Source organism: Mobula hypostoma, chromosome 25, assembly GCF_963921235.1.
Source record: "Mobula hypostoma chromosome 25, sMobHyp1.1, whole genome shotgun sequence".
NCBI classification, from domain to species: domain Eukaryota; kingdom Metazoa; phylum Chordata; class Chondrichthyes; order Myliobatiformes; family Myliobatidae; genus Mobula; species Mobula hypostoma.
The window spans coordinates 8754155-8769999 of record NC_086121.1 but is presented as its reverse complement, the minus strand read 5'-3'; the positions used below and the strand labels follow the sequence as shown (position 1 = coordinate 8769999).

General features: G+C 43.5%; 1 protein-coding gene across 2 annotated transcripts in view; it reads right to left on the bottom strand.

The window, feature by feature from the left end:
- ube4b (ubiquitination factor E4B, UFD2 homolog (S. cerevisiae)) overlaps positions 1-9542 on the bottom strand; it is an 89559-nt gene extending 80017 nt beyond the window's left edge. For both annotated transcript variants that reach the window (XM_063033317.1, XM_063033318.1), the window contains exon 1: positions 9314-9542. In XM_063033317.1, coding sequence (XP_062889387.1) covers positions 9314-9337 — 24 coding nt within the window. In that variant the 5' untranslated portion in view covers positions 9338-9542. The remainder of the gene's footprint in view (positions 1-9313) is intronic.
- Between the last annotated feature and the right edge of the window lie 6303 nt (positions 9543-15845).

Here is a 15845-nt window from a genome sequence, read left to right as displayed (position 1 = left end):
GTGCTTACGCGTGTGTGGGAGGTGAGGGTAGGAGCACACACTAGCAGTCCAGGTGAGCAGGAAGGTAGGAGGGTGGGGCAGCCCTGATGAAGGATCTCAGCCCAAAATGTCAACTGTTCATTTCTCTTCATAGATGTTGCATGAACTCCAGTTCCTCCAGCATTTATGCACGGCTCCAGCACCTGCAGGGTTTTTTTTTAAATTATGGACAAGATGTTTACTCAAGCTTTGTAAGACTAACAGATTTCTCACTTAAGACAAACAAAATTTTGCTTTATCCCAGAAGGTGGCACGTCCTTGGAAGTCTCATCCTGAAAAAATGGTGCAAGTAGAATGCTTGGGGCAGCGTTAGAGAAAACTCGTGATAAGGATGTAAAAGATATCAGGACAAGGCAAAATGTAGAGTTTTATTTACAACCAGGTCATGATTTTATTGAATGACAGATGGGGCTCAAAGGTTTGAGGAGCACATTCCTGAATTTCATGTTCATGCAAGCACTTTTCTGCAGAGATCTGATGTTAGGTTTCCTTTGTCCTGGAATATGAATACTCAATGCTAAATGACAATACTCACCTCGGCCCTCAAGAGAAGCCTATCCATTGAGTTATGGGTAACATAATGCTCTGCGGGGATGGGAGAAGGGGTCTCCAGGATTCCAATAAGGTAGCAGTAAAAAGAATTCAAATCAGGTGCACTGCACTGCAGTGCTGTCAAGTTTACTGTCACCTGACTATTGTATATATAAGGCAAACAACATTCCTCCGGATCACGGTGCACCCACAAGACATCACACACAGGTGATAAAACATTACCAAGAATAAGTATAATTCAGAGTGCATGTAGTGCACAGCACAAGTAAACAGCAAACTAATAAACAGCTTGCTGTCATAGGACTGAGAGCTCAGTGGAGGGAGGGCATTCATTAGTCTAACATGAGGGAAGAGGCTGTTCCCAAGACTGGCAGTCCTGGTCCTGATAGTCCTGTATCTCCTTCCTGACAGTAGCAGCTCAAAGAGATTGTGCGATGATTGGTAGGGATCCTCAGCATTGCTTTAGGCCTTTCGTAACGTACCTCTGTACAAGAAATGCCATCCTGACCTCTTTTAGAACCAATTCCATTAGCACCCTCATTCCCAGGAGTACACCTTGAAGTGCCAAGAAGAGAGTAAACAGCAAGAAGATTAACAGTCACCTTCAGAGTAAATTATGCAAACTCATGGTTCATGAAATTTAATCCAGTGATGTGAGAAACAAAGCATCTAGAAAGGAAAATAAAGCACAAAATGGTATATAATTTTATTTTAAAATGGCGTTGAAACAAAAGGAGAGGACTCACACAAATCTCAGATGGGAAGTTAAGAAATACAGTTTCAAAAGCTCTGTGGTACCTTATTAGGTACAGGAGTGGAACCCAGTGTGGTCTTGTGCTGCTGTAGCCCGTCCACTTCAAGGCTCGACGTGTTGTACATTCAGAAATGCTCTTCTGCACACCACTGTTGTAACATGGTTATCTGAGTCACTGTTGCCTTCCTGTAAGCTTGAACCAGTCTGGCCATCCTTCTCCGAGCTCTCTCATTCACAAGGCATTTTCACCCACACAGCTGCCCCTCACTGGATGCTGTTTTGTTTTTTGCACCATGCTCTGTAAATTCTAGAGCAGCTTTTCCTCAAGCTGTTTGCCCTGGAGGAACTCTTGAAATAATTTTAAGGTCTAAAATTATTATGTCAACAGCTCGTGATACGTTAGGGTGAAAATTTCCCTCCAATTCTCGACACTACCAGTTGAGTTTGTTCACTCCCATAAATCAGATGACGGAGCACAAGGGGAAGTTGAGGGAGGTAATTTGGGAGGGAGAGTCTGACATCACAGCCCAAGTTGGGAGAGTCTATTTAATGCTCAAAAAACGCACTTCACACTCCCCATCTGCCTACCACCCTCCCCTCAGTGCAATACAGCAGTCAATTATCAACGGCCTCCTCTATTTCACATCAAAAACTGAGAATGGACTCAACCAAATACACACGGCCGTACTATGCACCACCCTACTGGGCTGGGAGAGCTCTAACGAGATTGCTAACAGGGCTGCTCAGTCACTGTCCACCACTCCAAGCCCGAGCATCACGCCAAGTTCAAAGAAATGCTTTTTTTTAAATCACGATCTCTCACAGAACTTCCAGTAACCTCTCGCAGAACCTCAGTTGAAAAACCTTGCTCTAAGAGACTGTTGTACATGAAAACCACAGATCAGCAGCTTCTAAGATACTCAAACCACCACCTTTGGCATCAACAAACATTCCACAGACAAAGTCACTTAGGTCACATTTCTTCCCCATTCTGACGTTTGGTCTAAACAACAAATGAACATCTTGACCATATCTGCATGCTTTTATGCATTGAGATGCTGCCACATGATTGGCTGATTAAATATTTGCATTAACAAGGTGTACAGGTGTACCTAATAAAGTGGCCACTGAGAGCGAAAGCCCCGATTTTATAAATAAGGATGTTAAACTTAGCAAAGCAAGGAAGCAATAGTAATCAAATATAAAGTCAAGTTCTTGTAAGTGCATTTCAGAAAGAGGTTGTGGATTTTGGCCAGGGTGATGAGATTTCCCAGTGTGGCATTGTGGATATGAGAATTCTGTTCTCAGCAAATCAGCTGAAGATGAGAGTGAATAGACATGTTCAAATTAAGTGTGGTTTTGATGCACTACACCAGGAGAATGATTTCAGAATTAAGGCAGTTTGTGATCACAGAATATAGATTTAGAAAACTGGCGAAAAGAAAGAGGACACAATGAGTAACAGACACAAAACACTGATGGAACTCAGCAGCTTCTATGGAAAGGAATAAACAGCCAACATTTCGGGACAAGACCCTTCATCAGGGCTGAAAAGGAAACATTGACTTTTTATTCCACTCAATAGATGCTGCCTGACCTGCTGAGATGCTCCAGCATATTGTGTGTTACTCTGGATTCCCAGCATCCACAGAACCTCCTGCGCTGAGGATAATATTAACTCATTTTAAATAAAAGACAGTAAATTATCTGGAATGCATTACCTTACAATCTGCTGGAAGAAACTGGATATTGAGCTTAATATACATGTACACAAGGAAAAAAAAATACAGGTCTACCAGAAAAGCAGTCTAATAGGATGGCTTTTAGAAGTGTTCTCAAAAATCCCACCTTCCTTCACTTGCTTTAACTGAAAACTAGCAAATGTACCTTCAGCAGCAAGTTTGCAGTCAAAAATTTCTTCCCCGAACTCCTCAACTTTTCCACTTCGATTTGTTCCACTAAAACTTCACATCACCCAATAAACATAAGAGATTGTGCAGGTGCTAGAACCCCAGAGCAACACACAAGGTGCTGAGGGAACTCAGCAGGTATCACCCAAAATCAATTTTTAAATTCAATAGCCATGCGTTTCTCCTGCATAGATTTCCCTGTATTAAGTGGAGCAATCGGTTATTCCAAGTAAATGGAAATGTTATATTTATCCAATTACTTCATGATCATCTTTTGCTCATTTCTCTTCCTGTGTACATGCCTCTGCAGAATATCCTGGTCAGAAAGGCACATATTGTAGTTTGGGGAAAACTGATATTACACAAAACAAACAATAACTGCATCCAAAAGATCACAAGGCCATAAGACTATAACGATAAAGGACCAGATTAGGTAATTTGATCCATAGAGTCCGCAACATACATTCGATCACAGCCTATTTATTTTCCATCTCAACGTCATTCTCCTGCTTTCTCCCCATAACCTTTGATGTTTTTACTAATTAAGGACTTATCAACCTCTGCTTTACTACATGGCCTTCAATGGCAATGAATTCTACAGGTTCACCATCCATCTGGCTAAAGAGATTCTTCATCACTCTAAAGGGATGTCCTTATATTCTGAGGGCTATGCCTCCTGGTCCCAGAAACCCCACTGTATGAGATATCCTCTCCACACCCACTCTGTCTGGGCCTTTCAACATTTGATAAGTTCCAATGATGGCACTGGCAATACACAGCAATGTTTTGCAGCCAGTTCACAAAACTACTAGACATACTTCTGAGTTACTGAAACAAGGAACATTGCCACAAGAATGCAATATCCATCAAGGATCCCCACCAACTCATGTTCTCAATACTATTTATTTACTTATAACACACAGAAAATGAGGGGAACTCAGCAGGCCAGGCAGCATCAGTGGAAAAGAGTAAATGGTCAACATTTCGGGCCAAAACCCAAATAAGACCCTTCATCCTGCTGAAAATTCTTGATCCAAGACGTTGACTGTTTATTCCTCTCCATGGATGCTGCCTGACCCGAGTTCCTCCAGCATTTTGTGTGCTTACTACCTTATTATTCCTTTTTTAACCTCTATCTCTTAAATAATGATTTTGCATTTGTACTGTCTGCAAAATAATTTTCCCAAAAGACAGCAATAATAAATTTGACTCTGCTTCAGCCAATGCTCTTTTAACCATTATATTAACCTAAAGGTCTTGCAACATTTACTTTCCTTAAAATTTATCCATTTACAGGAAGTGGGCGTTGCCAGCTCAGCCAGCATTTATTGCCCAATATACACACGTACACAAGTACTCTCCTGGTTCTGCCAGATCATTCAACATCCTCCCAAATATTGTACATTCCCTTGCCTTCTTAAGGCTCTATAAATGCATGGTGCAAAAATGCTGGAGGAACTCAGCAGGCCAGGAGCATCTACGGAAAAGGGTACAGTCAACGTTTTGGGCCGAAAACCTTCGGCAGGACTGTACCTTTTTCCATAGATGCTGCCTGGCCTGCTGAGTTCCTCCAGCATTTCGTATGTGTTGCTCGGATATCCAGCACCCGCACATTTTCTCTTGTCTGTGATTGGACCTCACTTTTCACTGTGTTGAGCGCATTTGTCACTCTTCCGCCCAAATAATCAGTCCAAGTTCATCTTCCTGCAAACAAGAGAAAAGCTGCCCCCCCCCCTTCTTCCATGGCCTTTTGTCTCTTTCACCAACTTTCCAGACCTTTGCTTCATCCCTCCCCTCCAAGTTTCATCTATCGCCTGGCGTTTCTCCCTCCCCTCCCCCCACCTTTCAAATCTACTCCTCAGCTCCTTTTCTCCAGTCCTGCCGAAGGGTTTTGACACAAAATGTCGACTGTACTTTCCATAGGTGCTGCCTGGCCTGCTGAATTCCTCCAGCATTTTGTGTGTGTTGCTCATCTTCCTGCAATCTATTTTTGTATATTCTTCAAACATTTCATCACATCTATAAAATCAATTTAACTATCTACAGAACCATATATATCAAAGCAGAAATTACGGTGGAATGGCAATAACAGCTTTCCAGTCACACAGCACACAAAACACTCAATAATCATTGCAATACACACACATGCTGGAGGAACTCAGCAGGTCAAGCAGCATCTATAGGGAGGAATAAACAGTCACGATTTCGAGCAGTGACCCTTCATCAGAACTGGGGAAGAAGTTAAAATAAGGAGGAATGGGGAAGGGAAGTAGTAAATGCTGGCAGGTAATAGGTGAAACCAGGAGAGCGGGAAGGTGGGATAAAGTGAGCAGCTAGGAGATAATAGGTGGAAGAGGTAAAGAGCTGAAGGAGAAAGAAACTGATAGGAGATTGGACCATAGGAGAAGGGAGAGTTGGGGAAGAGGCACCAGAGGGAGGTGATGGGCTGATGAGAATCAACCATGTAGTCAAACGTGACTTTCCCACAAATTCCCACTGAAAACCCCCGAGTAATCTGTAGTAATCTAAATGAAGATCTTATAGACTGGATCCCAGTAACTTGCCCACCACAAGATTTAAATTAACAGGCCTCTGAGTACTGGCTTTAATCACTACTCTCTTTTTAAACACACACCACTAGCGTGTTCTGGCTCAACTGCTGTCATGAGAAAAAATTTAAAAATTGTAATTAGACCTTTGCAGCTCTTCCTTCTTCGATAATTGAAATTTAAACTGAAAGCGCTGCAAATAAGACAAGCATCTCTGAAGAGAAAAACAATGATCTCAGGTCAATGGCCTTCAAATATAGAGGAAATCCAAGCAAGTTATTCGTTGCCCCCTTCTCTGCACTTCAGAGCCCTTTCAAAATTACCGATCACATAATACCTTATCTTCAAAAAACAAGGCAGGCTGTTCAAAGATAAAATTGCTATTATTTCTCTATACTGCAGCAACTAATGAGAACAGTTATGAAAGCTTCCAGCTACAATAGGTCAAGTTGACAGAAGCATGCAGTTATCCTCAAACAAGTCCAGCTGGAATTTGCAACTTTAAACTGAACATTTCACTGGATCTAAATACACTTCCAAATTAGTTAAAAACATTATAAAAGTTAATGTGAACAAATTTCAAAGGAGTGTGTGTTCAGGCGGCAGTGGTGGTGAAGGGACGGGGAAATGGTTTATGTACAATTGCTTTCACTTCCATCTGTGGAAGATCCTGTCCATTATACACCAATCAAATGATAACTACAGAAAAGCCCAGAACATGAGCTAGTCCAAGATGACTTGAGCAAAGTGAGAGAGAGATTCTGTATTTGATAACCTGTTCACAAGTTGTATTTGACAAACTCACATAAGAAAAACTACAAATAGCTGGAGATTACATTAGGAATTTTGGTATTTTAAGCCATTAAGCTGCTGCTTGAAATGATAACTAGCAGATGGAAACAGTTCCACGAGTAGGAGAAGGGACATTTGTTTCTCAATCGTAGAGGAGTAGTAGACAAATATTTCCCAAGTAATGCTGCCCCAACAGCAGCTGCAGCAAAAACCATTAATCCATTGCAGGAGTAAAACAAGGGTAGATAGAAAACAATTCGCAGGAGGAGGAGAAGTATAACAAAGATTCATTCATATTTAACAGAAGTTTTGAAAAATTAAAATACTCAAAATTAAACACTCAAAATTAAACAAGTATTATAAAGACATGAGCGGCAGGGTGGAGATGCATCTCTACCAGAGGAGTAGTACGATGCTCCTTCCTGCCGTCATCCTGCACGTCACCATTGGGCAAGGTGTAGCACCTGCTTAGCCCCTGATGATCAGGAACACTTGAAGCCCTGGGAGCAGGTGGTGGATGGTCACCTGAGTAGCTGGTGCATATCACAAGTCCTGGTTATGTGATCACTGATGCCAGGCAGATGATCTCTGAAGGGTATTGATGACAGCTGGGGTCACCGTTTTTGTAAAGACACTCCCCAGAAGGAGGCAATGGCAAACCACTTCTGTAGAAAAATCTACCAGGAACAATCATGGTCATGACGCCATGATCATCCACGTCATACGACAGAACACATGCAGCACCTCACTTGGAGAGCCAGGAGCAGTTTTGGGCCCCTTATCTTAGAAAGGATGTGCTGAAACTAGAGAGGATTCAAAGGAGGTTCATGAAAATGATTCCAGAATTGAATTGCTTGTTATATGAAGAATGTTTGAAGACTCTGGCCCTTTATTCGCTAGGATTCAGACGAATCAGGGGGGACTTCTTTGAAACCTATCGAATATTGAAAAGCCTTGATAGAGAGGATGTTTCCTATGGTGGGAGAGTCTAAGACCAGAGGACACAGCCTCAGAATAGAGGGGCATCCTTTTTAGAACAGAGATGAGGAGGAATTTCTTTAGCCAGAGAGTGGTGAATCTGTGAAATTCTTCACAGCTGTGGAGGCAAAGTCTTTATGTATAATTAAGGCAGATGTTGATAAGACTCTTGATGGATCAGGGCACGAAGGGATATAGGGAGAAGGCAGGAGATTAGGGCTGAGAGGCAAATTGGATCACCCATGATGAAATGACAGAGCAGATGCGATGGGCCAAATTGATTAATTCTGTTCCAGTATCTTATGGTCCTATAATGACTATAAAGACATGGTATTTACCTTAAGTAAATAGTCTTGTCATTATGCGACTCTAATCTTTGATCAACTACCGTAGACAATTCCATCAGGGTTATGATTTCAACCTCCGCAGCCCAAGTAAATCAGATGTATCAAAGCACAACTGAACAGAGTTGTGATAAATCTTAAGGTCGAAGCAGGTCAGCAAAATGGCCTCCAGATACAGGTCAGATGCAATCAATAGAAAGCTTCAGGAGTGACATTTGGATATGGAGGACTGGGACAAATAATTGCTGGTAAATAATATATGAAACTAAAGCTTAATTTAATATTCCTTAGTGATATCACCATATCCGTATAACCAACCAGAAAGGCCAACCAGCTTAGAAAGCAAATTTGATTTCTAGAATTTGAAACTTAATGATAGGTATAAGTTGCCTTTCTTCCCACCAACTGATAAACTTCCCTCTATTTACGCCCTCAGTCACTGTACTGTAAACCACATTTTATAATGCTGTTTACATTGTAAATACATGTTAGTACTTGGGCATTTTATTCCATATCCACACGTCTAACTTTATTTTATATAATTCTTTATAAATGCTAAATTTGTTGTTGCATGTGCACCAACACAAACTCCTAAATGTATATGGTGAATAAAGTTGATCCCTTCATCCTTGATCAAATGTCAGTGAAAAATCACAAATTAATGTTTCCACTATCCTCAGTGTTTAAGTCATTCAGCCACATAACATGTGCAAAATAAATTTAAATCAAAATTTAATGATTAAGATGTTATTGAGAATAAATTTAACTAAAATGTGCCCTCTTTATATAGTCATGTAGAAGGCTAAGCTTCTCACATATTAAAGGAATCATATTTTCACAGAACTCAGTACTAATTGATGAAAATCTCTTGGTCTTCTCCTTGACTCACCCTCCCCCCAAAAAAAACACTAAAGGGCCTACAACAGTAGACTAAAAGTCAGAAGTATAATCAGCTTTTTAAAAACTACAAGAAACTAATGAATTTAGTTTGGACAATGCACAGAATGAATTCTTCAAGCGGTATATTTTTCCCCAAACCCGCACAAAAATCGGAAGATATATAATCACTTCTTTACTATGAAAAGGTTTTTGCCCACTTTCGCATCAGCACGTATGTTTGAAGTTCCTACACTTATAAATAAGGCTGCATACGAATTACTTTTTAAAAGGAGAGTTGCACAACAAAACTGAAAGTTATTTTTTTAAAAAACCTTTTAAACGATGAAATTGCCGAAGAATGGCCTACAAATGTCGACTTCAAAAATTTCAACAACAAAAGGACATGCAATGAGCTTCTTATCTGGACACTTAACTCGGATTTATGTTTGCACACGAAAAGAACCAGCTTTCTAAATAAATGAGAAACAAGAATGAATCAACGAGGGCTCTCCTCACCTCATCAGCACTAAGTTCTTCCATTCTTTAAGTATATTTTTCACGTTTTTGTTAAAAGAAAAACACGATTCTTTTCAGCAAAGATGCATAGTTTGTCACAGACTCTTTGAGTGAAGACGGAGGAGGATGTGTGAGGGCGGGGTAGAGGACAACTCTCGTCCCTTCAGCCTGTGAAGAGAGGCCTGCCCCTGACACAAAGTCTCTTATTCATCAAAACAACACCCTCGCCATTTTGATTCCATCAGGTGACACGGCGCATGCTCGGTGGCGACAGCCAATCGGCGGCCACCCTCGCTCCGCTCACCACCCAATCAACGGAGCCGGCGCGCTCACCAATGACAGGCCGCGGCGACGAAGAAAGGCTGCTCTCCGATTGGCTGGGAAGTGCGCTAGAACGTGGTTATCCGAGTTCCGGGTGTGTTGAGTGGTGGTCGGGGAGAAAAATTAGTCTCGCTGAACCATATAAGGAAATGTAGCTCATGACAAAAAAGCTTGATGAAAATTCCGCCTATAAGATGTTTTGAAAGGGTGGAAGACAAAGCACCTGAGTGAGACTGTGATAATTATGACAATTGTAGTGAGCTGGTGTGAGCCTGATGGACGGAATGGCCTCATGCATTGTAACTATATTGAAACGTGAGGGCCAGTTGCAGAAAAGCAGAGTATTTTTAATAGTAAACTCAAGAAATTCTGAAAGGTGCTGGAGGAACTCAGCAGGTCAGGCAGCATCTATGGAGGGGAATAAACAGTTGAAGCTCCTGGGTATGTAAGCATGCAGGCTGATAAATGGTATGTTAGTATTCATCACAAGAGGATCTGAGTGCAGAACAAAAGATGCCCCGCTCTAATTATATTGGAGCTCCCTGCATCTGGAGTATTGTACATAGTTCATTTTCTCTTAACTTTCAAAAAGATTCAAGATAATTTGTCACATCTACATCAAAACATACAGTGGAATGCATTGTTTGCGTTAACAATCAACACACCCGAGGGTGCGCTGTGAGCAGCTTGCTCGTGTTGCCACACATTCTGGCACCAACATAGCATGCCAACAAGCAACAGAGAACAACAGCAAACACAAGCCCCATTCCTCCATAACACCCACGCACAGACACAGACCTTTAACCCCAGGTCAGGCCTCTAGACTCCAGCGGACACAGACTCAGGACTCGATTTCTGGACCTCCAATTCGATCTATCCCAGAGCACACCAATCACCAAAAAACTAGGCCTCAAACTCTAGACTCGCCACCAATGAGACCCCAAAAACTAGGCCTCAAACACCGGTCTCACTGATTCATGAACCAGAGGGATCTTGCTGCTCCTTCCCACGTGCAACTCCTGACTCTGGAGCTACCAGCGATTTGCTGACTTGGGAGGGCCTTGTCTACTCTCTTTCAGTCCAGATATAGTATGAAATAGTCTCCGTAAAGGGGATGCTAGCTGGATGAATTCCTGTGTGTGTTGCTTCGATGAATTCTAGGAGTGGCAGGAATTTGCAATATGAGGAGGAAATTAATGGCCTGAGTCTGTATTCTCTAGAGTCTAGACACTTACTAAATTCTAAAAATCTTACTAGGCAGGGGATTCCTCTGGCTAAGAAGCCCAGAGTGAAGGATCACCATTTTTTTTTTAGATTAGGAGGACACTCAGTCCTCATTAATTGTCATTCAGAAATGCATGCATTAAAAAATGATACAATGTTCCTCCAGAAAGATATCACAGAAACACAGGACAAACAAAGACTAACTGACAAAACCACATAATTATAACACATAGTTACAACAGCGCAAAGCAATTCCGAAATTTGATAAGGAGCAGACCACGGGCACGGTAAAAAAAAGTCTCAAGTCCCGATAGCCCCATCATCTCACACAGACAGAAGCGCCGCAAACTTGCCAGTGTATTGGAGCACGACCGCAGCCGACTCTGAGTCTGTCCAAAAACTTTGAGCCTCCGACACCGAGCACCGAGCGCCATCTCTGCCGAGCGCTTCGACCCCACCCCGGCCTCCGAGCAACAAGCAAAGCCGAGGACTCGGGGCCTTCCCCTCTGGAGATTCTGGATCACACCGTAGCAGCGGCGGCGAAACAGGCATTTCAGAAGTTTCACCAGATGTTCCTCCGTGCTCTCACATCTGTCTCCATCAAATCACGATTGTGCACGGCACCCGTGACAGATAACAGACATCACCACCGGAGAGGCCACTGCGCGCTGCATCACGCCGCCATCTTCTCCTCCATTTGATGTATTGGGTAGATTCGTCAGGCACGGAAATAGTCCCTTTGACTCAACTGGTCCTGGTTGGCCAAGATGCTACTCCCAATTGCCCATATTTGTCCCATATCCCTCTAGAACAGGAGTTCCCAACCTTCGTTATACCATGGACCCTTACCATGAACCAAGGGGTCCATGGACTCCAGGTTGGGAAACCCTGCTCTAAAGGTTTAGAGGGATTGGGCCAAATGTGGATTGGAAAGTCTAGACCCTTCCAATTCACATAGCTGTCCAAGAGTCTACTAAGTGTAGTTAAGGTACATTTTGTAGGGGTAGGCTATGTGGACTGAGGTGAGAACTGTCTTCACGTGGAAGGTGGTGAACCTTCGGGAATCTCTGCCCGGGAGGGCTGTGAGGTTTTACTCATCGAGTTCATTCAGAAGTGGATATTGGAAGACGTTTTGATAAAACAATAGGTTCTTGGATTGGACTCAGTGAGACAGAAAGACACAAACTCCAATTATCTTAGAACTACAAGACTGTGTTTACTAGGACAAAACAGAGCAAGTTTTAAAATACTTATCTCAGTCTTCGTCCATCGTCAACGTCGATGAGGACCTCGACATCATTATGATGGTGTGGAGACTAGCGCGTGATTTGGATTTAAGTGAGGGAGAGTTGCGCAGCGTCAGCCTCACTCTCTCTTCCCAATTCCCCTCTGGATCCAGTGGCAAGACAGAGTCGAGACGGCTGGAGATGGGTCTAGGCGCAGTGGATGACCAGGACATCTTCTGTGTCTAGTCGTGCTCTACACGTTCCACGACGCTTGCAGAGACCACCTTCTTGACCATTGGACCTTCCATTGGTCTCGTCCGCTCAATCCGCCGGAGTCTGTCTTCACATGCTGGGATAGACAACTCCCTATCTCACCGAGGGTTTGAGACCCGTCGGCTACCCTCACCTGGTTTAGCTGGCTTGTCAAAGCCGTTGCCCGGGGTGTGGCCGCTGTCGCATGCAAACAGCTACAGGGAACCACAGGTGAGAGCTGAGTGCCAGGTGGGGACCAAAGGTGGACTAACCGCCCTGAAAAGGACGCGACATGTTCTCCCACCAGAGGAGCTACCCCTCCCTAACACCCCATACACCCCATAAAATAAATACTTATCTAGGTGTGCATGGATCCCTCTCACTGCAGCGACCTCCCTCTGGATCCACGGTTCATGACCAGCTCATCAGTGAGGCCTTGAAAATCTACCCCCAAGCCCCCCAACTGCTCTACTTTTAAACCCTTATAAAATGTTGCAGTAGGTAGCACCATCTCAAACCACCGTATCAGAACCACTCATCATTTGTCACCATTCTTCACGAGTCCCACCCCTGTGTTCAGCTAACTTTCATGTTCCCACAGTATTGCATTTCAATGGTGTACTCCCACAGTTGAAATCAAAGCTCCTGCAGCCAGTTCTATTACATTCAAGGCCACAGTGGTGGTGAGACATTCAAAAAGCACAAAGACGAACCCTTTAGATAGAATAGCTATCTGGATATTAAGGAAATCAGGGCTGTGGGGATGGTTTGGAAAATGTTGCTGCAACAGGAAATAAACCATTACCTTCATGAATGGTGGAACAGGCTTAAAGGGCCAAATTAACTATTACCTACTCATTCCCAATGCCCTGCAAACTGGTTAATTCCCAATCCCACAGTAGGTCATGTCTAGCCAATCCTACAGAGCTTTTCGAGGAGATTATCAGGAAAGTTAATGAAGGAAAGGCGATGGATGTTGTCTAATTCCCAATGCTCTGGAAAGTGAGTAATTCTCAGTCCCACTCTGATCCTTCCCTTTTGCTGTTACGTTAAAGCTGAAGCACATTGACATGCGGTATTAATTCTGTTTTTCATTCTCTACAGCTGCTGTCTGACCTGCTGAGTACTTCTGACACTCTCATTCCAGCGTTGTCAAAGATCCCTCCTATCTGTTCCACTGTCTCTTTGACCACCCCCCCCCCCCAACCATCAGGCAGGAGGTACTACAGCATTAGGACAGGGACACTTAAGATGGGAAACAACTTCCCCAGGCCGTGAGACTACTGAACTCCCTACCACCAGCCAGGTATCATCACGAATGAAGCACCAATAGCATTATACCTGAAGTTTACTTTTTAATTTGTGTTGTCAACACAATTTATGCTAAATGTCAATCTCCAGGAATATACTTTATTGTTTGTTATTTATTTGTGGTACTATTACTTTATGTGTTTTGTGTGAGTTATATGTACCGTGCTGTGTACCTTGATGGGGAGGAATGTTGTTTCGTTTGGCTGCATACATGTATATAGATGAAGGACGATAACTTCGAACTTGAACCTTTATTTCAGATTTCCATCAAAGGCTTTGCTTTGTATCCATTTACTTCTCCCTCCGTCGTTCAACTTTAATTTGCATGTTCTCCAAACAGATACACACTTTGTTGGGGGGGCTGCGGGTTCGAGTCACTCCCCTCGGAGGGGCCGCAGGTCGAGTAATTCCCCTCGGAGGGACCGCTGGGTTCGAGTCACTCCCCTTGGAGGGGCCGCTGGGTTTGAGTCACTCCCCTCGGAGGGGCCATGGGTTCGAGTCACTCCCCTTGGAAGGGCTGCTGGATTTGAGTCACTCCCCTTGGAGGGGCCGCGGGTTTGAGTCATTCCCCTCGGAGGGGCCGCTGTGTTTGAGTCACTCCCCTCAGAGGGGCCGTGGGTTTGAGTCACTCCCCTTGGAGGGCCAGCTGGGTTCGAGTCACTCCCATTGGAGGGGCTGCAGATTTGAGTCACTCCCCTCGGAGGGGCCGTGGGTTTGAGTCACTCCCCTCGGAGGGGCTGCAGATTTGAGTCATTCCCTCGGAGGGGCCGTGGGTTTGAGTCACTCCCCTCGGAGAGGCCGTGGGTTTGAGTCACTCCCCTCGGAGGGGCCACTGCATTTGAGTCGATTCCCTCGGAGGGGCCGCAGGGCTCGAGTTGCTTCCTTCAGAGGAGCCACTGGGCTCAAGTCGATCTTCTTGGAAAGACCACTGGATTCGAATGGTTGCTCTCCCCGAAGCTGAGGTTTATGGATTGGCCTGTAGTTCAAACTAATGTAGTTCATATTGGCCTCTTGTTCTATGTCTTTTTTTGTGTTCTCACCCATTCTTTCTTTTTGCTGATTGGTGGGCTGGGAATTTGGGGTTTGACATTCCTTTTGCTGTTTCTCTATTTGAGAGATTTGTTACTTTTTGTGTGAGGGAGGGGGTTAGGGTTTGTGAGTTTTTGTTTCTTTTTCTTTTCTGCGGGGGGGAGTTGATGTCTTTTCTTTCAACTACTTCTATGGTTTTTCTGTACTCTGTGGTTATCTGGAGAAGACAAATCTCAGAGTTGTATTTTGCATACATATTTTGATAATAAAATGACCCTTTGAACCTTGCGTAGGAAGTGTGGTGAATCTGTGGAATTCATTGCCACAGACAGCTGTGGAGGCCAAGCCAACGTTCTTCTTCTTCTTCTTCTAAAGCCCATCACCCCCACTGGGGCCCAGGTTGAGGCAGCTCGTCAGAGTCCTCTGTCCTGGGCCGAAGGCTGATCGGCCCTGTGGCTGCTGCTTTCGCTGCGCGACTTCATACGTCTTCTAGGCGAAGATCCTGCCTCCCTCAGGGGTGAGATCTTTGGAGCTTCTGTGCCACTTGTGTATCTCTGGGTTTTTACGGGTCTGGGTTGCTATGTCAAACACTCTTCTTTAACAGTGGTCCATGGCAGAGTTAGGCCAAGTACTTGGGTATGTTTGAAATGGAGGCTGTTGGGTTCTTAATTAGTTCCTGTGCTCTCTTCAAAATGACCTAGGCAATGTCTCCCCTTTAACTTACAGGGTTCTCTAGAATTTGTTTTACAATATTGCATAATATTGAAGAAATGAATTAACATCCAATAATCTGGAAAATTTACAAGTCTGACGACAGCAAAATGTAGGCAAGCCGCATTATCAGAGTTTTACTGTAGAGTGTTAATAGTCATTATATAAAATTGTCATACTGAAAACTTACACACACACAATCACTAGTCAAGGGAATGGCTTAAAAAAATATTTAGATTATGAGGACACTCAGTCCTGGTTTATTGTCATTTAGAAATGCATGCATTAAAAAATGATACAATGTTAATGATATCACAAGAAAACACAGGACAAACCAAGATTAAAACTGACAAAACCATGTAATTATAACATATAGTTACAACAGTGCAAAACAATACCATCATTTGATAAAGAGCAGACCATGGGCACGGTAAAAAAAAGTCTCAAAGTCCCGATAG